Source organism: Temnothorax longispinosus, chromosome 9, assembly GCF_030848805.1.
Source record: "Temnothorax longispinosus isolate EJ_2023e chromosome 9, Tlon_JGU_v1, whole genome shotgun sequence".
NCBI classification, from domain to species: domain Eukaryota; kingdom Metazoa; phylum Arthropoda; class Insecta; order Hymenoptera; family Formicidae; genus Temnothorax; species Temnothorax longispinosus.
The window spans coordinates 10,469,441-10,491,079 of NC_092366.1; the positions used below are offsets into that span (position 1 = coordinate 10,469,441).

The 21,639-nt window shown below is 37.1% G+C and overlaps 1 protein-coding gene across 1 annotated transcript in view; it reads right to left on the reverse strand.

Moving 5' to 3' along the window:
• LOC139819259 (uncharacterized) overlaps nt 1–21,639 on the reverse strand; it is a 255,776-nt gene that overhangs the window by 31,171 nt on the left and 202,966 nt on the right. Inside the window, exon 6 of the mRNA XM_071788466.1 lies at nt 11,621–11,710. Coding sequence (XP_071644567.1) covers nt 11,631–11,710 — 80 coding nt within the window. The 3' untranslated portion in view covers nt 11,621–11,630. The remainder of the gene's footprint in view (nt 1–11,620; nt 11,711–21,639) is intronic.

A 21,639-nucleotide genomic window follows, 5' to 3' on the forward strand; every position in this document is an offset into this window, starting at 1 on the left:
TTGTGCAAGGGGCTTAACTAATCTAAACATCCCATTACAAATAATGTAATAAAATAAGATGTTTTGATTGGTCGCGACGGATAACGCGATGCGTGACGCGCTCAGCGGAAACTCGGCCTAAAAGGCTGAGTTTCCACTGAGCGCGTCACGCATCGCGTTAAGCCCGGTGTCCACGATGCAAGAACTGTGTCCAAGTTTCGATTTAAAGTCCGGTGTCCACGATGCTAGAACTGTGTCCAAGTTTTGGTTTAAGCCAATCATCTTGCAGCTCTTACAGAAAAGTAGCAGTTTCATTGGCTTAAACCGAAACTTGGACACAGTTCTTGCATCGTGGACACCGGGCTTAAGCCAATCAACTTGCAGCTCTTACAGAAAAGTAGCAGTTTCATTGGCTTAAACCGAAACTTGGACCCAGTTCTTGCATCGTGGACACTGGGCTTTAGGCCCGGTCTACAATGGATGTCGGAAGTCGGAGTCGTAAGAAATTGACCAATCACAATCTATTATTCTCCTTGCGGTCGAAAAATAATGAATGGTCAATTGATTGGTCAATTTCTTACGACTCCGACTTCCGACATCCATTGTAGACCGGGCCTTATCCGTCGCGACCAATCAAAACATCCCATTTTGATCCCGTCACAAGTAATGTAATAAAATGGGATGTGTTGATTGGTTAACTTGTGATGACGCGACGCGTGACGCGCTCAGTGAAAACTCGGCCTTAGTGCCCATCTACAATGACTACAATAGGTGTTTTAAGCCCTAAGGGTGCCTCCCCATGCAAGACGGAATCTCGGAATCATTCTGATTGGTTAATCCCATGAGGCTATTGGTTAGCCTCATGAGACTAACCAATCAGAATGATTCCGAGATTCCGTTTTCCGCGATTCCGTCTTGCATGGGGAGGCACCCTAAGCCTTAAGAAATTGTTCAATCACAATTAAATTTGAGGAGAATAAATTGACTGTGATTGGTCAATTTCTTAGGGCTTAAAACTTAAAACACCTATTGTAGATGGGCACTTAAGCCTTGTGTTCACATTGTTAGAACTGCGTCCAAGTTTTGGTTTAAGCCAATCAACTTGCAGCTCTTACAGTAAAGCAGCAGTTTCATTGGCTTAAACCGAAACCGAACGCAGTTCTAGCATCGTGGACCAAGGCTTTAAGCTATATCCACACAAACTTGCATGAGCCCATAAACATAAGCATAAGAGAATTGATTGGTCCATATGTATGTGCATAATGAAATAGACCAATCAGTTTTCTTATGCTTACGTATTATGCGTTATGCAAAAGTCTGTGTTTCTCGCTTTAAGGTCATTGCACGTAACAAAGTTTTAATTTTAATCGTAAGGCCGTAAGAAAATAAGACAAATCACACTCAATTATTCTTCAAGCGCGAGGAGAATAATCGACTGTGATTGGTCTATTAATTGTTTACAGCCTTACGATTATGACTAAAACTTTGTTACGTGCAAGGGCCTTTAAGAACGTTGCGGACGTTAAGTGAAACGCACTCATAAAAAATTTGATTGGTTGATACCGTTCAGGCGTAAACATAATGCAAAACACAAAGCAATAAATTTTCAACCTATCGGAAGCCGTGTATCAATGCATTCTGTTCCTATTCCCTATTTCTATTGCTTGTATTGTGTTGCGCCCCTAAAGCCCCTTGCACAATGCCAGACAACAGGCAATAGGAACAGGAAATAACCAAAAAATCGTTAATTACAACCTAAAAAGTTTAAATGCTATGATTGGTTGGCAACAGGCAATAAGCACAAAATTTCCAACGTGACGGAAACTCTGTGTCTATTGCCTGTGTCACTGTTTATTATTCTGCATTTATACATGATTTCTAATTTCTTTGCCCTGTTCCTATTGCCCGTTGCCTGGCATTGTGCAAGAGGCTTTAACGACAGATGACGCGACGCGTGGAAACTAAGCCTAACGTCAATAAGGGCTCATGCACAATGCTGACAAGTGGGCAATTAAGGAGCAATCGTTTTATGTTGGATATACTTGCAGAAGACTGTGAGAAATGTATTTTTCCAAGAAAATAAACAGTTCTCTGCTAAAATATCATACAAAATTAATTATACGAATGGAGCGATTAAAAATCCCAATAGAGCGAAGCGAGAAATAGTTAAGATAAGCACATAAAATTGCAGGAGCCATGAGCAGAAAGCAGAAGCCATACGCGCATGCGCTATGGTATCCGTAAAAGCTCTAACAGATACCATCGCGCATGCGCATAGTTATGGTAGCATGCGCATGCGCTGCCGAGCCATAGTTACAATAGGCGGCCTTGTGAAATGATTAATTTGTTATTTTTTCAATAAAAATGCAATAAATCATTAAAATTATGATGGAGCAATAAGGAGCAATGAAGGAGCAATCGTTCTATGCCCTATAAAGTTGCATAGAGTTATTATAAATATGTTTTTCAATAAAAATTAAAAATTTTTCGTTTTTATTAAATATCTCGAAAAATAATAATCTTAAAAGGGGAGCAATCGTCGATTCTGAGGGAGCAATTAGGGAGCAATCGTTTGAGCTATAGTAAATTAAAAAATATGAACTTGCATTGCCAACTTATTTCCGGTTATGAGTTGCCATAAATAAGAAAATATTTTATAATTTTTTCAATATTTGTATTTTTTATATCTTTTTGATGTAATTGACAATTATATATATGAAAATACTTTACAATAAATATATATAAAGGAATAATATATATATATATGGTAAATGTTTAGTATAACGCTCTCCTCTCCGATTTTCTTAAAACTTTGTAAAATTGTTTATTTCTGTGTGTAAAAAACATTCTGAGAAGGAAAATCGTCGTTCAGGTCTCGTTTTTTTAAAATTTAATTTCAAAGTTTTGATGTCGGTAAGGTAGGAAAATGATAATTTACGTTTTTAAAGTACTGCGCAACTTCATTTGAAGGTCACGTGACAACTGTCTGCTAATTAAATACAAAATATCTGCTTAAAACATGTGTGTGCCCTGCTTTAACGAAAATCCGAGCGAAAATCATAACTTTTATAAAGCAGTGGATACACACGTGTGTGCCCTGTTTTAACGAAAATCACAACTTCTATAAAGCAAGGCATACATACGTGTGTGTGTGTGTGCCCTGCTTTAACGAAAATTACAACTTCTATAAAATAGGGCATACACACGTGTGTGTGCGTGCCCTGCTTTAACGAAAATCACAACTTTTATAAAGCAGAGCATACACACGTGTGTTTGTGCCCTGCTTTAACGAAAATCACTACTTCTATAAAGCAGGACATACACACGTGTGTGTGTGTGCCCTGCTTTAACGAAAATCACAACTTCTATAAAGCAGGGGATACACACGTGTGTTTGTGCCCTGCTTTAACGAAAATCACAACTTCTATAAAGCAGGGCATACTCACGTGTGTTTGTGCCCTGCTTTAACAAAAATCACAACTTCTATAAAGCAGGACATACACACGTGTGTGTGTGTGTGCCCTGCTTTAACAAAAATCACAACTTCTATAAAGCAGGGCATACACACGTGTGTGTGTGTGCAGTGCTTTAACGAAAATCACAATTTATCAATTTTGGCCACGTACAGTATTTCACAACCATAAAATTTTAACTTAAATGGCACCGTTAATGAGTATGCGGACAACTTAATTTGTGAATATAGTAACAAATAAAGTTGCGCAGTATTTAAAAAACGTAAATTATCATTTTCCTACCTTACCGACATCAAAACTTTGAAATTAAATTAAAAAAAAAACGAGACCTGAGCGACGATTTTCCTTCTCAGAATGTTTTTTACACACAGAAATAAACAATTTTACAAAGTTGTAAGAAAATCGAAGGGGAGAGCGTTATACTAAACATTTACCATATATATATATATATATATATATATATATATATATATATATATATATACCGGGTGTAACAAAAAGGTCGAGACCCTGGATTATCTCGGAAAGTTGACGTTATCGGAAGAAATGTTTTATACAAAAGTTGTTTGGATCGAAGGGGCACATAAGATGGTGCCATTGGTTTCACCTTGGATGATCGTTTAAAGCTCACGTGAACGACACCTTTAATTTCTTAAATGGAAATCCCTATTTTTCAATGCATATTCTTGCAGTTAATCTCGAGAGCTTTTCAAAACACTATAATAAAGTATTTTTTCATTAAGAACTTTTGGAATTATAAGGCTTGAAAGTTCTAGTATTTTGACATAAAATACAAAATATCTTGTAAAAAATTAAGTTTTCGGTAATGTTACCTTAACACTTTTATGCACAGAATAATGAGACGAATCAATTGGTATAAAAAAAGGCATATTTCTTTTAAGAAAAAATATGTAATTTGCAACACGCATCTGCATACTTTTTCTTAAAAGCAACTATGTCTTTTTTATATAGATGTATAAAATAGAATCATTTATTTACTTCAGTTTACAATGCCAAGAAGGAAACAATTGCTTTTATGAAACATGTATATCAATTGCTAATTTAGTGTTAAATTATTTTATTATTTTATTATTGCACAAGGTATTGCAAGGCATAAAAACAGTGATTGCCACTTTTTCCATAAGATTCGATATATACATTATGTATGTATGTACGTATATATGTATATGTAGTTTTAACAACTATTTAAAACTTACCAATAAATCCTATCACACAGATATATTGTAGTATATCATATATTTGTCAGATATGCATATCATATATTTATGCGATTAATATTTAATTGTATACTAGTTTTCTTTATCAGACTATAAAGGTCGAAAATTTGGGTCGAAAAATGAATGTGACCTTTTATAGTCTGATAAAAAAAAACTAGTTGAATAAAGAAAAAATCTCCCGATGGAAACGAGAAAAACTATCGTAAAACATTGTGTATTTTGTCAACAACCTTATTTGGAAAAATAGTCCGATTTGGCTGTCTAAGAATGAAACTGCTTGGCCGTCGAATTTAATACCCAGTATTGAAATTCCGGAACAACGCTTAATAGTTGGCTTGTCAAACATTCACGTTGTCGATACGGATCTACTTTCAAGATTTTCATCCTTCACTCGGATGAAAAGGATCATAGCGTACTGCATACGTTTTGCTTCTAACAATAAGTGTCGATCCTTTGAAAGTATTGAAAACCATCTCGGAAGACCTCAAACTGAAGATTTGAAGGGAGCCAAAATACGTATTATAAAATTAGTTCAACTCACCGCCTTTGAAAGCGAGCTGCGTAGTTTAAGTTAGAAACGTCCACTAGATAAGAAAAGTAGTATATTGTGACTCAATCCGTTCTTAGACGTCGATGAAATACTTCGAGTTGAAGGTTAATTAAGATACGCGGATCTAAATTTCAGTCGAAGGCATCCTTTCTTGTTACCGTCTAACAATTACATTACCGAATTGATAATTCGTGAGACTCACGTCAGACTTTGTCATGCCGGAAGTCAAGCGACCTTTTATGCAATAAGAGAAAACTATTGGTTGTTAAATGGAAAAAATCTTGTTAAAGGAGTAATTTGGAAATGTGTGATATGTTCTCGCTGGAAGCCCTCGACTCCTGAGTATGAGATGGACAATTTGCCAAAGATTAGATATTAGTAAGCTCGAGACCATTTGAAAATGTCGGTGTCGACTTTTGCGGCCCGTTCTTAATTAAGGAGAAAAAGCATCGTAACCAATAAGATTAAGATATACAAGAGTTATATATTTTGACCAAACTGACTTTAATATCAAAGATTCTTACATTAACTCGACGTTTCGACACTGGTTTTGTGTCCTTATCAATTTATTAAGATTACGTCGCTGTATTTGTGTGTTTAGCTACCAAAGCTGTTCATTTGGAAATTGTGAGCGACCTTACTACTGAAGCGTTTATAGCCTGTTTAAAACGTTTTTTCGCACGCCGTGGCAGGGCCCGAGTGATTCAGTCGGATAACGGTACGAATTTTCTGGGTGCGAGTAATCATTTGAAAGAGATATTCGAGTTTTTCCAGAAAAAGAAAAATGAGCAAGCAATCAATCGGTACTTAGCAAATGAAGGAATACAATGGTCTTTTATACCTCCCCGCTCACCGCATTTTGGGGGAATTTTGGAGGCTTCCGTGAAAGGTTTTAAGCATCACATGCGTCGTACTCTTGGAGAAGCCCTCTTCACTTTTGAAGAATTTAATACCTTTGTAATAGAGGTAGAAGGAATATTAAATTCGAGACCTCTCACGCCTATGTCGTCTGATCCGAATGATCCACTCGCCCTGACACCAACGCATTTTCTAATTAATACGTCTTTACAAATTATTCCAGAATATGATTTTACAAATGAGAGTTTGAATCGCCTTTCAACATGAAAACATATTCAAAAAGTAAAGCAGGATTTATTTTTATTTAAACGAGCTGCAACAGTATACCAAGTTTTCTAATAAAACACATAATATTAGCATAGGAGATCTTGTAATACTCAAGGAGGATAATACGCCTCCGTTACGTTGGATCACTGGTAGAGTGACAGTTACTCATCCTGGCGATGACGGTATAGTCAGAGTAGTGACTATATGTTAAAACAACCCACGGTGTATATAAGCGATGCGTTAAAAAAATATCTCCGTTACCCATTATAGCATAAGAATCGAGTCAGTTCTTTTTAGGTTTATTACTGTTGTGTATTTTTATTCCTATGACTATTAAATATTGAACGTATATCGTTCAAAAGGGGGCGGTATGTCTGGATCTCGCGTAACATTGTACGGCCCTGTGCCATCGTTTCCCCTTCTATATCCTTTTCGACTCGAATCGGAGCGAATTTGATTGAGACTCGGAGTAGTTGTTGTACCATGGCCGCACGCGCCACATTCCTTGTGACATTATAATAAAGTATAAATTGGTATTGGGGGCATTATGGTTGGTGTTGGGCCTCTGGGACCATGTGAGATCCCGATTCTCACATGGCAATAAAACTTGGACAAAAAAATGCCTGCAGCTTCATTTGAAGCATACCGACAAATCCTACTCCCACGTTCTTGAAGACACGGTGTGTCGCGTGGCCCCTGGTAATGCATGACTTTTTGAGCTTTGCAGCTAACGGGAGAGGGTGAATGGCGAGCTTTTGGCGCCATAAATCCGAAACCCATCGGCTAAGAGAAGATTAACCCTGACAGAAAAACCAAGCTTGTCTGGACGCTTTAAGGAGGCAGCCGCACCATCGGATTCGGGTGCAGTTGGCCGATAACCAACCCACCTTAAATTACAACCATCAAAGAAACTGATACGAATGATAGCCGGACGGATTCTCATATAGCGAAAATTGGCATGAAAAAGGCGTATAGACTTGGAACATGGAATGTGCGGACTATGCTGGAGGCAAGTAAGCTGGCTCAAATCTCAAGAGAAATGCACTCCTATAACCTAAGTATACTCGGGCTTAGTGAAACTAGATGGCCCGGGTCCGGAGAATTTACACTTGCAAATGGGGACTGCCTGTTATACTCTGGAAAAGACGCCCAAAAAAATGGCGAAAGCGGAGTAGGCTTTCTGATTAGAAAAGAAACTAGAAAATCGCTCATAAGCTGGGCACTAGCCGGCGATAGGATAGTAACAGCACGGTTTTCCACCAGAACCAAAAATATGAGTATAATTCAATGATATGCTCCAACTGAAGTCTCGTCGCAGGAAAGCAAAGAATTATTCTACCAGCAACTAACAACGGTACTCACTAATGTAAATCGCTCAGACATTATAGTACTAATAGGATATTTCAACGCCAAGGTAGGAAGCAAAGAATCCGAGGCGGAGTCCAGCGTGGGACGCCACGGTTTGAGTCGGCGCAACGAAAACGGTGATCTTTTTACAGAAGTGTGTTCCGCGTTTGATCTTCTAATCGGTGGATCCATCTCTCCTCCCAAGGATGTACATAAGGTAACATGGACCTCCCCGGACGGTTAGACCAAAAACCAAATAGACCACACAGCTTTCAGCAGGAAATGGCGAGGATCTTTTCTTGACGTTCGAAATCGCCGAGGTGCCGATGTGGGAAGTGACCACCATCTCCTGATCTGTATTTTTAGGCTGAGGCTAGCAGCAGCTAAGAGACTCAACACCCAGTTCAAACGAAAAAAACTAAATCTTACAAAACTGCGGAATCGCGGGGTTTCACAGGAACTTATAGTTGAAATAAATGAAAGGTGGAATGAGCGGGAACCAAATCCGGGGATTTCCAGCTGGTCAACGTACACGGAGCTTCTATTGGAGAAGAGCGAACAAAAACTTGGAACAATAAGTAAGAGCCAGAAGGAATGGATCTCGAGCACCACTTGGGAATACATCGCGGAGAGGAAGAGAATTAAAGAAAAGCTGATGACCAGCATATCGGCAAATGCTAAAACAGCTTATATTCAGGCGTATAATAACATGAACAAAGTTATAAAATATAGTGCCAGGCATGATAAAAGAAAGTGGTATGAAGGCATAGCGGAGACGGCAGAGAAGGCTGCAAAGGCTAACAATATTAAGGGTTTATACCAGTTTACCAGGCGCCTCTCGAACGTGGGCAGGGCGACGGCAGCTCACATAAGAAACAAAGGAGGGGACCTTACTCACCAGTCCAGAGGAGCAAACGAGCAGATGGGAAGAGTTTTATAAAGATTTCTCATCAATAAAAATCCGGATTCTGTAGACATCCCAGAGGAAGAAATAACCCCACTAAAAATTAAACCAGATCCTCCCAGCATTACCGAGATAGAGTCAGCCATCAACAAATGATTGTAAACCCTTATTAAAAAAGGGTAAGGCAGGGGGTATAGATAACGTGCCTCCGGAGCTTATCAAGATAGATAGGAAGCTAAGCGCCAGTATCCTTTATCCTGTATTGACCCAAATTTGGGAAGCAGAATCTATCCCGGATGAATGGAAAGAGAGACTTATTGTAAAGTTGCAAAAAAAAGAGACCTCACACACTGCGACAATTGGAGAGGGATAACCCTGCTAAATGCTATTAATAAAATAATGGGAATCATAATTCATGACAGACTGTTTCCACTCGTAGAGCCTAAATTAAGAAATAAACAGGCTGGTTTTAGGCCAGGTCGCTCCTGTATTGATCAAATCAACACCCTCCGAATCATTCTCGAGCAATCTCTTGAGTGGAGATCGCCGTTTTACCTTGTTTTCGTAGATTTCAAATAAGCCTTTGACAGCCTTATTTATCATGCAATCTGGAAAATTCTGTTGCTAATAGGAATACTAGAAAAACTGGTTAAAATTATCAAGGAGTTATACAGCAACGCTCACTGTCGCATTCTCCACCAAGGCAACCTCAGTAACAACATACAAGTAAGAAATGGCGTGAAGCAGGGATGTCCGTTATCTCCTATGTTATTTAACATTGTCTTGGATTTGATTCTGAGCGGCATTAAAGATGAGAGTGGAATTACATGGGGTCTGCAGCAGCGCCTGGATGATCTCGACTATGCGAACGACATTTGCTTCTTATCACATACGTATACGGATATGCAAAGGAAGATGGACCGCTTGGCGGAACGGGCGGGCTTGGTGAGATTAAGAATTAATATAAAGAAAACCAAAGCTTTACGTATAAATACTAACAACACCTCCTGCTTTTTTATCAATAATCAAGCGATAGAAAACGTAGATAACTTCTGTTATCTAGGCTCCCTGATAAGTACAAGCGGAGGCACAGAAGAGGACGTTGCAAACCGCATTTCCAGAGCTAGGCAGGCGTATGGCATGCTCCGCGGAGTGTGGTCTTTCTCTCACATTAGTAGAAACACTAAACTAAGGCTGTTCAAAACAAACGTAAAGTCCATTCTGCTATACACCTGTGAGACATGAAAGACTACCTCCTCCACTTTAAATAAGATACAAACATTTGTAAACAAATGCCTCCGAAGAATATGCCGAATCTTCTGGCAACAAACAATCTCAAACGAAGAGCTATGGAGGATTACCAACCAAGAGAGAATCATCGTGGTAATTTGCAGACGGAAATGGAATTGGATAGGCCACTCTCTAAGGAGAGAGCACGGAAATATTGTTAGAACAGCCCTTGATTGAAACCCTCAAGGCAAAAGAAGAGTTGGCAGGCCGCAGATTACTTGGAGGCGCTCAATTTTGGCAAAAGCTAAGAAAGGTGGAAAGACCTGGAACGAAATAAAAGCCTTAGCGAAGAACAGGACCGGATGGCAAGCTTTTGTATCAGCCCTTTGCTCCTCCTAGGGGTTATAGGAAGATATATATATATATATTAGGGTGTGTCATTTTGGAGCAACTTTTTTTTTTCATTTCACGAATAGCATATATATTTGCAGGAAGGTAAAATAAGATACCTGTTAAAATTTTAGCCTTTAATATTAATATTAATAGGTCGCTCATCGCGATTTTTTGTTTTTCATTTAGTAAGATAGAAAAAATTTTATAACTATCTAACAAACAGTAATACAGCATTGCGCCACCATAGATTTTTTGTAGTAAATTTACCGCTCTTCAAAAAAGATCTCTTATCATTTTTTCATAAATTCAACCGTTCAAAAGATATTCAAAGTTAAAGTTTGATAAATTTTATAAAACTTGTTTTTGCTTCTTATGAATTTTGTATCATATCGACTATCAAAAATTATGAAATAATCAATACATATTTTTGTAGAAAATTTAACGATCTACAAAAAAGGTCTCTTATATTTTATTCATAAATATAACCGTTTAGACGATATTAAGGTTTATACTTTGAACTTTAAACCTTAATATCGTTTAATATATATATTGGTATTAATATTTATAAAGAGAAAGTGTTGACTACTTCTACCTACATCATCATTCAAAAAATAAGTGGTCCAGAATGTAAAAGTTTTGCCACTATAAGGACGACCGGCGTGCATACACCGAATTCTACAAGGCGCACGTCGCATCCGTCCAGGTAGGCTTAGAAGTAGAATAAAATTAGAATAAGTGTGTAAGAATATTTGTAAGATTGATGTAGAAGATTAAGTTGTAACCCTGAGGGGAACAATAAATTATATATAGACTTAACGCAACATGTTATATACAGTTAAGTATTTTAAAAGATTTTAAGGGATGATTCCTCATACAAATTCCAAGACAAACTTCATATAACCACATGTTCGAAACCGCTTAGTTTAAAAAAAACTGGTACGCCACTGATTTTTTTAAGTTTGAAATTTTTTTATGATAAATGGGATAAAATCTACGAATGAAAAGAAGTCTACAAATTTGAATTTATTTTTTCTCCAAAATGGCTTAGTTTATCGAAAATATTAAAAAAATCTTTCTTCTGTTGATTTACCCAAAAGATCAGTCTTATGTTATTTAAACATACAGAGTTTCATTAAAATAATCCGAGTGGTTTTTGAAATTTTTGAAAATAACGAAATTTTTCCTTTAACTTTGACACTCTGTATTTTTGAAACTAACAATAAGCCATTTCGGTCATATGAAGTTTTCATCTTGAATTTGTGTGAGAAATCACCTTTTTCAATCATTTGTACACCTCTTAAAATCTTTAGAGTACTTAACTACCACCCTGTATAATGCAATTTTTTAATTAACATTTAATTAATAAACTATTTAAACTTACCTATTTTAAATTATTGATGAAATACACCGAGAACGGCTAATTGCATTGATAACAATGGAAGATTAATTGACATGTAGCCAGCGGAGCTATCTGTAATTAAATAAAAGTATTTATTATAATACTATTTATAATTATAGTTTACATGACGCAGCAGAAGTATATATGCGTATGCATATAAATACAGAATTCCTAAAAATTTTCGAATTAAAGTACTGTAACAAGAAAATTCGCAAATACCTAATTAATAAAAGTTTTTGAGATCTTTATTTTAGTAGTTTTTGGAACATAAAGGTCTTGAAATACAAATGATTCCTTATACAAGCTATGAGTAACTTATTCGTGAATCATGTTTGTATACAATAATTTAGTAACTACACATTTCAAGTGCTTACTAATATTAAATAAAAATTTATCTTTTGAAGAAAAAGATATACGCCTGTCTACATACAAAAAGAATATCCGAGAATGGCATCAAATAGGACCAAATCTTTGCAAAAAAGTTGTATATTTTTAAAAAATTTAATCAAAATTTTAAAAAATATTTAATGCAAAAAACTTAATAGTGCTGCTACACCTGAAAATATTCAAAAACAAAATGCGTGTGTATGAATGAGATGGACATAATATAATATAATTTAATATTATATATTAATATTAATTATCCTATCTAAAAAAGGCATGTTAAATCGATACTCGCATCTCTCAAAGTTTATTATTGACTCTTTTCCGCGATGCCGATTACCAGCGAGAAATGACCCATCGAATCGACGACTAATTGACGTCGAAAACGTATATCGAAAAGTAATTGAAATATTCATCGATTTTGATTGATTTATGGCACAACTTTCGATGACTTTTCGACTCAGATTAAATCGATTTCGACTCGATATTGATTATTATTTCCTCACTGCAGATATGGGCCGATTCACCGTCTCCGATTAACATGATCCTCCGATTAAACTCTTCGGCTCTTTCTAAGGGGAAGAGATCCATAGACTTGCAAGTTGCGAGGAGAAGACGGATGAATTGATGAGGAGGATTATTTAAAAATGGGAGAATATCTCTTGGAGATTGAGGAAAGGTTTCCTCAATGTATTTGACTAAATAAGAGGTTTTACTACAGTACAATCCGCAATTAAATATTACATGGTTAATATTTTGCATTGAGTTGCCGCAAGGACAGCGTTCGGCTGATGACAATGAACGAGACGTCTGTCGTAGCGTGGACATAAGGTAAAGCATACATAGAAAAACGTAAGATGTAAAAGAATGTAAAATATATAGCCTTTCGCGACTTACGTTTGTAGGCAATTTTTAATAAGTAAGACGACATATATAGAAAATTACTTGCTCCGTTTATTACGTTCGCTCGATGAACGAGACGTCTGTCGTAGCGTGGACATAAGGTAAAGCATACATAGAAAAACGTAAGATGTAAAAGAATGTAAAATATATAGCCTTTCGCGACTTACGTTATTCTTTACCTTATTTTAGTCTATTAACAGCCTCCCGAAGTTCCGATCACGGACTTATATCCAATTGCAGCACTGCTGTTTGGCGCTTCAAGTCGTTGGTCGGTTACCGGGTTGTTTGCGCACGTGCAGCAAATGGCGGCTCATACATATAACGCAAGTAATAAAAAGCTGTTCAGTAGAGAAAACTACTTTGCAATTGTTGTAAAATTTGTGAATGTGATTGGTGTATACTTTTAATTTTGGCCGAAACTAATTGTAAGAGTAATACACCAATCAAATTCACGAATTTTACAACTGCAGTTGCAAAGCAGCTTTCTGTTGAATACAATTATAATTAGAATAATGCCTGTATACATATAGGTGCCTGTATATAAAAATTTTTTTACTTTTTGTCTTTAATATTTATTTTTAATTATTTAATTTTTTAATTTAATTTAATTATGTTTAAAAAGTAATGGCAAACACGGCAGGTTTGTCTAGAATTCTTAGATAGGTGAGCGACAGAAAGAGAGTTCCTTTGAAGTCAATTTTGTCTTTATTATGTGTAGTTATCTTTACAAAAAAAGAAAATATGTTGACGTGAAAGAAATTGAGAGTAGCTAAAAAGTTTTTACATTAGTTGAAATAAAACCAAATTAGTAATCTGTCCTGAAGATAAAATAGAAAATAAATAAACTGAAATAAAAATAAACCAGATCTTATACAGGACGGAATTAAGGTGTCTGGATTACTGATTGAAAATGTGAGTCCGAATGTTTACTGAAACGTAATACCGATTATGAAAAAAGAGAAGAAAGAAAAATGAAAAAAGAGGGGGGCCTCTGCATTAATGTCTATAAGATCGGTTCTTGGACTAAAATTTCAAGCCAGAGCCATAAGAATGAAAGTAATTCTCAGATCTCAAGACAAATATAAACTCTAGCAGAGGCCCTTGTACTTTTTTGACTAATGTCTGTCTTCAAATATGGCGTCCCAATGAGAATCTCTTAAGGGCCCCGCTCGCTGGACCGGACTCCTCGCCTCGATTCTCCCTCTCGGACGCTATATAACTGCCGCAGCTCTCCCTTTCCTGGCGGTAAGCTCTCCCTGGTGATCCGACTCTCGCTCGGTTGGTCTTCAGAACACGCGCCGCAACGATCAATCCGTCAAGAAAGAGGTAACGGACTCGACACGTTCGAAGAAACGCAAACAAGTGCGGCCATGACACCTAACGAGTGAGGAAGGAGGCGGGGGCTCTTTGAGAGTGGCGACTCGCGCGTCGCGCCATCTAATGTGAAACGATCGTGCGTTGTAAAACGCGAAAAGAATTCGAGCGTAATATCTGAACAAATTATTTAATTTTTAATAAGTCCAATTATTAATATTTATTTTCATAATATAATTGAACTTATTTTTTATTTTAATAAATGTAAATACAAATATCTTATTGTATTAATATTTAATATTAATAATTTAATTAGTTGCTTAATTTAACTTCTTGTTTAATAAATAAGTGGATGTAGTACTGAAAATGTACCTATTATATAATATTTTAATTTTCAAAATTGTCAAATTACAAACAGGAATTTTATCGTGACTTTTACAGTTATAAAGTAACTATTTAATGCAAATGAAAGCTTAAAAAAATTATAATATTGTAACGCAATTATTATAATGCTCAAATCATAAAATATTTACATTATCCATGTCTGCCAATACAATAGAATTTTTTATTTATATTGCATTCTATATAATGGCAATGTTATTATATATTTGACAGGCAAATCAAAATAGCTTCGAATCGATATCGAAATGATGAAATATCGATGTCTTAACAGAAAATACATAATTTGCCTGTTTACAGTCTGGCGCGATGAATGTATGTCACAAATAATCTCTTCTTTAAAAAAATGTCATATAGCACAAACATCGAAATAAGCTTCAAATTTCGAGCATTATTTCGATATGATGTAATATCGATGATTTCGACGTCAATTAGACGTCGATTCGATGGGTCATTTCTCGCTGGGTTGGTTCTCTCGTTGCGCTTACTTCATGAGCGGTTGTCATGGCATATTTTGACAGTTGTGTGTATCTGTTGCTAAATAGCGCGCGCGTAGCACGTGTCTGTTATGTCTAGTATTATAAATCATCCTCAGTCCTATTACTCGTGCCCGAGCGTGGTGATTTCTCTTCATATACATGTGTTGTGCACGTGGATTATACACATTGTATATGGGACCTACAGTTTAACGCCGATTCCGAACGGCTATATTTTTTAGAGAAGTTTTCTTGGCAAGACATACTCTTGGTGGTTTGCCATTGCCTTCCGAGAGAAGAACGAGCAAATATAATTTTTCTAGCTCTACCGGGAATCGAACCCGGGACCTTTGGCTCAATAGACCAGTGCGCTGTCTACTAGGCCACGCTCGTCGATCCTCAGATAGTATTATAAATAATAGTTATTAATATATAAATTATAAATTAAATTATTCAATGTAGCAACGCCAAATTTTTTTGCATTAAATATTTTTAAAATGTTGATTAAATTTATAAAAAAATATACAACAGCTTCTTTCCAAAGACTTATTCCTACTTGCCATTTTCTGACATCATACTTGTAGGTAGACAGGCGCGTTTACTTGGGGCGCTTCTTTTGTATCTTTTTTTAAAAAGGTAACTTTTTATAGGTATTATATCATTTTTTAAGTATGTTATATACGATTGATGTATATATATGGGGCATTCTGGCTAAAATTTTCACATTTTTACTCTGACCTACTGCAATAATTTTGACAATTTTTTTCCAAGAAGTATTCTGAAAAAGAGAAAATACGTATTTTTTGGTTTGGGCCTACGATCAATATTTCCGACAGTTTAATTTCTGTAAAAATTGTATTTGTCGGTAACTCTACTTTTTAAAACGTTAATATCTTGGAAATGTTCAATCCTATTGAAAAACGGTTTGAATAAAATTTGTTCAGTTTAAAATGAATTATATGATGTGTTACATCCTGTTGATTCCACAATTTCTTTCTTTCGTGGCATCACTCATTTCATCACACGTAATAGACGGAAACCATAAATAGCGATTATCAATTGACGAAGCGGATGCACTCCAACTGTCATCGCTCATTAAAAAATAAATGACGAAATCTTCCAGAAGACTCGAGCCTAATAAAATAGGCAAATTATAAACTTGTTGTCACATTCCTTCTAATTCTACGAAATGTAGCACGAAATTTCGATTATCTTGAAACCTCGTGGAATGGGTCGCAATAAATTAAAAACGCCATAAAGATCTGAGAGAACTCTCGGGTCACGGGGCCAAAAAGGGCGCATTGATATCGCGCTTTTCCATGAAACGCGAATACGACCTAAGATCCACGCCTCGCAGTAATTGATAAAGTTAAGCCACTGGAAGGGACTGTCAAAGGGCAAGGTGATAACGAACTCGCCAATGAATAGCCGCTAACTAGAAGTTGCTTCATACACAATACCCAAAAATTTGAAGCATTATTCTTTTACAGTACCAGCATCTAAAAAGTTATTTCTGAAACGATTTTCGAATAGTAAACGTGAAGTCACATTTTCCTTAGAAAATACGAACTAATAAGAATGAGATTCCAAGGTTTTGTCATGTTTCTAAACGTTTTGCATTATGGAGTTTTTTGCAATTCGTGAGTAGCTAAAAAACCCTAAAACATTAAAATAGAAACTAAAGAAAAATAGAAACTAATCGTTATACTTACTATAATTCAGACTTTGGCAATTATAAGATCATTTTTTGCAACACTTGGCCGCTATATTGAAATTTAACAATGTGACCAAGAGATCAGCGATTGAAAAAACGCTGCAGCACTTAATTTAATGAGCCTGGAACCAACAGGATAAGTCTCAGTTAAGGTTCCTGGGTAGCTGAGCGGCCATGTTGAATCGTGACGTCAGAAGCGAGAAAACGACACGTTGAAAATTTTTGTGTGGTACTTCCAAATAAAAAGATATTTGCACAAAATAACACTTGAGATTACTTCAGGACACTTAAAAAATACTTCGAGTTGAATCCCTTTTCTCTATTGTTGATTCTCTATTGTATTTAATATTTATTGAAAAAAAAATTTAGGCCGACTTTCGGGATCTTTTACAAGCGAGAGCGGGAACATCGATTTGCATATTGCACATAGCAAGCCGCATAAGATACGATAAAGAATCATCGCCGATGTCAATCACCGACATGCAATATGCAGATCGGTTTCCGCTCTCGTTTGTAAAAAATCCCAAAAGTTGGCCAAAATTTCTTTTTCAATAAATATTAAATTTTCCTTCTACCACAAAAAAATTGTGTCAACAATAGTATCTTATGGGTGACAAGGGCTGCGGTCCGATGCACGCTTACAGCACTATAAGCATCATAAGCATCATTCTGTCTTCGTTGCACATCGAATATCAAACGAAGATAGAGCGATACTTTCAGCGCTGTGAGCGTGAATCTGACCGCAGCCATGGAAAGCTATTGTTTACAAATTATACGCGCCCGAGCTTCGAGCGGCTCGTAGACTGCGCGCGGGACGACGAGGTAAGGGGAATAGTGTTAGGCGGACCCAGCTAAAAATCGGTTGAAATAAAGTGCATTTTTTGCCGAGCAATAAATAAACAAAAGATGTAAACCATGTGATAAACCTCTTTAATACAAAAATTGTATTTTGATGTAAAAAAAATGTTCGCACATCCAGACTCGTACCAGCGATCTCAGGGATATGAGACATGCACGATGTCGCCGAGCTACGCGGTCTTCGATGAAACATATTACAAAAATTACTTCTAAGTGCTCGGGATTCTTTAACTTCGACTTTTTCGGACTTGGTTAGTGGAGCGTGTGTGTTGTGCATGCGTGTGAGAGTTGCGGATAAATTAGGCGAGAGTTTAGAGGGAAATAGGAGATGAGGTAGGCGCTAAACCGATAGAAAGGTAGGAAGAATAACTTAAATTTAGAATAGGATAATAGATGTAGTTGGGAAATATTAAATAGTGAAGGGAAAGAGCGTTAAATGTTTTAAAGAGAGGGAGAGATTAGGTGAGAGAAGGCGGGAGAATAACGTTGTGCGTTCCAAAAGGGAGCGAGATTTGCGTTACGCATAGAGTAGGTAGGGACATTAGACGGAACAGTCTAGGCATATAGGCAGCGGTTAAGGAGATTGATTAGAAGGAGAGCGTGAACGAGTGACGTACAGGATGGAGGGAGAGGCAGGCGAGAGTGAGAAGGTAGTAAAAAGGAATAAAGATGTGAATTTGGCTACAAATTTGGATAGTTTAAGTAGTGAGAAAACGGGTAAAGAAATTTTTGCTATACCAAAAGAAGAAAAAAGACTAAAAGGAAGACTTACAAAGGAGGAGTTAAGAATGAGAGAAAGATCGAGCTCGACCAGTATATTGGAGTATGTGAGAAGTGAAAATAGTATGGCAAGTGAGTTAGCGAAAACTAAGAGGAAAAGAGAGGAAAAAGAACAATTTGTGGAGGAAATTTTTAAGAGAGGTAACAAGACTGAGAACGCCACCAGGAATAAACAAATCGAAGGAAGGAGTCAGTGCTGCAGGTAAGAAGAAAGAAGAGGAAGGGGATTTGTCAGTAACAAAGAAGGATGAAGAGGATGGTTCGTTGTTAGCAATCCTGAGAGAAATTAGAGACGAGATGAGGGACCTGAGGGACGAGATGAGAGAGATGAGAGAGAGGATGAGCGTCTTAGAAGAGAGATGGAAAAAAAGAAAAAAGGATAGAGGAAAGGATGGATAAGATAGAAGGGAGACTATCGAAGATCGAACGAAGGAGTGAAAACATAACGGAAGAGGCGACCGGTGGCAAAATGGAAGAGATTGTGGGAAAGGTGGCAGAGATGGTTAGGAAGAGAGAAAAAATATGAAAGAAAGGAAGGAAAAGAAAAATAATCTAGTAATCAGAGGATTACATAAAGAGGAAAACAAGAGCTTAATAGACACAGCGGAGACGTTTCTTGAGAGGGAGTTTGGTGCAAAAGCGGGAGTAAAGAAGATGCGGTCAACAGGCAAAGAAGGAAGAGAGATAGTAATAGTTGAAATGGACTGCTGGAAATCGAAGGATAATATCATGAAGGAGAAGAAGAAGCTGGGAAGTAAGAGAATTTTCATTGATCACGACCTGACCTTTGAGGACAGAGAAGTGCAAAGACGGATAAAAGAACGGGCATGGAAAGAAAAAACAGAAGGAAAATGGGTGAACATAGGTTATAGGAAGCTAGAGGTACAAGGTAGGAAGTATGTATGGAGCGAGGAAGAAAATAAGTTGGTCGAATTGGAAGGCGAAACAGCAGAGACTATGAAAGTGCAGAGAGGAACTGAATCTAAAAAGATGAATATAGGAGGAAAAGCAGTATGTGTGGACTGTGGAGCGAGGAAGCAGAAGAACTAAGAGAAAAGAAAAATTTCTAGATGGCTGCCAAGTTAGGAGAAGAGAACCAGCAAGTTATGGCATTTAAGATGACAATAGGCAAACAACACGAATGGAGGTCGGAAAAGTAAAGCAGCTGAAGAATGAAAATAGGCGAAAGATAATTTTTTGGAATGTAGCGGGTATCGAGAGGCAGGACAAAGATTTTTGGAATTACATAGTAGGCTTCGATTATATTGGGTTATGTGAAACATGGTTAGAGAATAAGAGATGGGATAGAATTAAGGGTAGACTGCCGGAAACGCACAGCTGGAAAAACATTAACGCTGTAATGGAAAGGAGGAAGGGTAGAGCAAAGGGAGATTTACTAATAGGTATTAGAAAAGATTGGGGGTCAGAAGTGGAGAAAAATGAAAACGTAATGATTACAGAAAGTATTGCGCGAACAAGAATAGTAAAAGAGAAAAAAGGACTAAATATTTTTGCAGTATATAATGTAGGAGCAAAGAAAGATGTTGAAGAGATAATGGCGAAAATAACAGTGCAATGCGAAGGATGCGAAGGAGAGGATATTATTATAGGAGGCGATTTTAATATTAGAATAGGAAACTTAGGAGGGTGTAGGGAGGATGAGTATGACTTTGAAAAGGAGAGTAAAGATAAAGTCATAGGAGATGGCGGTAGAAGTTTTGTGGATATAATAAATGAAAAAGGATAGTATTTTTTGAATGGATGTACAGAGGGGGATTGGGATGGGGAATATACGTATGTGGGTGCGAGAGGGTACTCGGTAATCGATTATACAATTGTAAATGATAGTGCGCAAGAACGAGTGTTGGAATTTAGAATAGGGGACAGGGTGGACTCGGATCATTTGCCTTTGACCTTGTTACTGGAGGAAGAGAAGAATACAAGACAAATAGAGGGGTGGACAGAAGAGGAAGAAGAGGAACAGAATATGTCAAAGAAGATCATATGTTGGAACGAAGAGGCAAGGAAATTATATAGAGAGAGGACGGAGGTATGGAATGAAAACGAGGACCAGGAAATAGAGTCGGTGGATAGGAAATGAAAGAAAATAAAAAACTAGATTCTTGGAGCTTTAGTTTATAAGAAAGTCAAGATAAAGAAGAGAAGGAAAATAGGGCACAAAGATTGGTGGGATAGGAGCTGCACCAGAAAGAAGAGGGAGATGAAAAGAAAGTACAGAAGATGGAGAAGTAGAAAGGGAAGTAAGAAAGACTATTTGGAAGGAAAGAAATGCCTGAAGGGGTGGTTAGAGAGGAAAAGGATGGAGAAGAGAGAGAGGGAAGAAGAGGAATTAAGAAAACTGAAGGATGAAAAGAAAATTTGGAACTACATAAACAGTCAAAGAAAAAAGGAAGAATGGAAAGAGAATAATATTCCGAAAGAGAACTGGAGAAGTTACTTCATGGAGTTGTTAGTTGGGTCCGAGACGGAAGTAAGGGAAGAGGCGTTGGAGGTGCGTGACATGGGAACAGAAGAAATAAATTAGGAACAGGTTCAAGGTACAGAAAGGGAGTTGCAAGAAGAGAAGATAGTGAGGGCAGTCAGGAACATGAAGTTAGGCAAAGCTGCAGGTGTCGATGGAATCCCAATGGAAGTATGACGGTATGGTGGCGCAGCAGTAAGAAAAGGTCTAACTGATCTGTTGAAGCTCATTTGGAAGGAGGGTAAAATTCCGACTGAATGGCGAACAAGTATAGTTGTTTCCTTATATAAAAGGGGGTATAAAGAGAGAACAGACAACTATCGAGGGATCTCTCTGCTGTGCACTGCATACAAGTTATATGCAGAAATACTAAAGAACAGATTGAAGGAAAGACAAGATTTTCACAATATTTGTGGATCTAAAGGCAGCATTCGACAACGTAGACAGAGGAATTCTATGGAAGATAATGGAAGAGAAAGGGGTGGAACGCAGTTTAATAAACAAGATAAAAGGTGACAATAAGGACGAAGGATGGGTTCACAAAGTGCTTCAAGACGAAGAAAGGTGTAAGGCAGGGCTGTGTGATGAGTCCCGCCCTGTTCAATTTATACATTGCGAACATTGATAAAGCTTTAGAAAAGCGTGGCATAGGAGGGATAGAGCTAGGAGGAGTGAGAGCGTGGTCATTAGC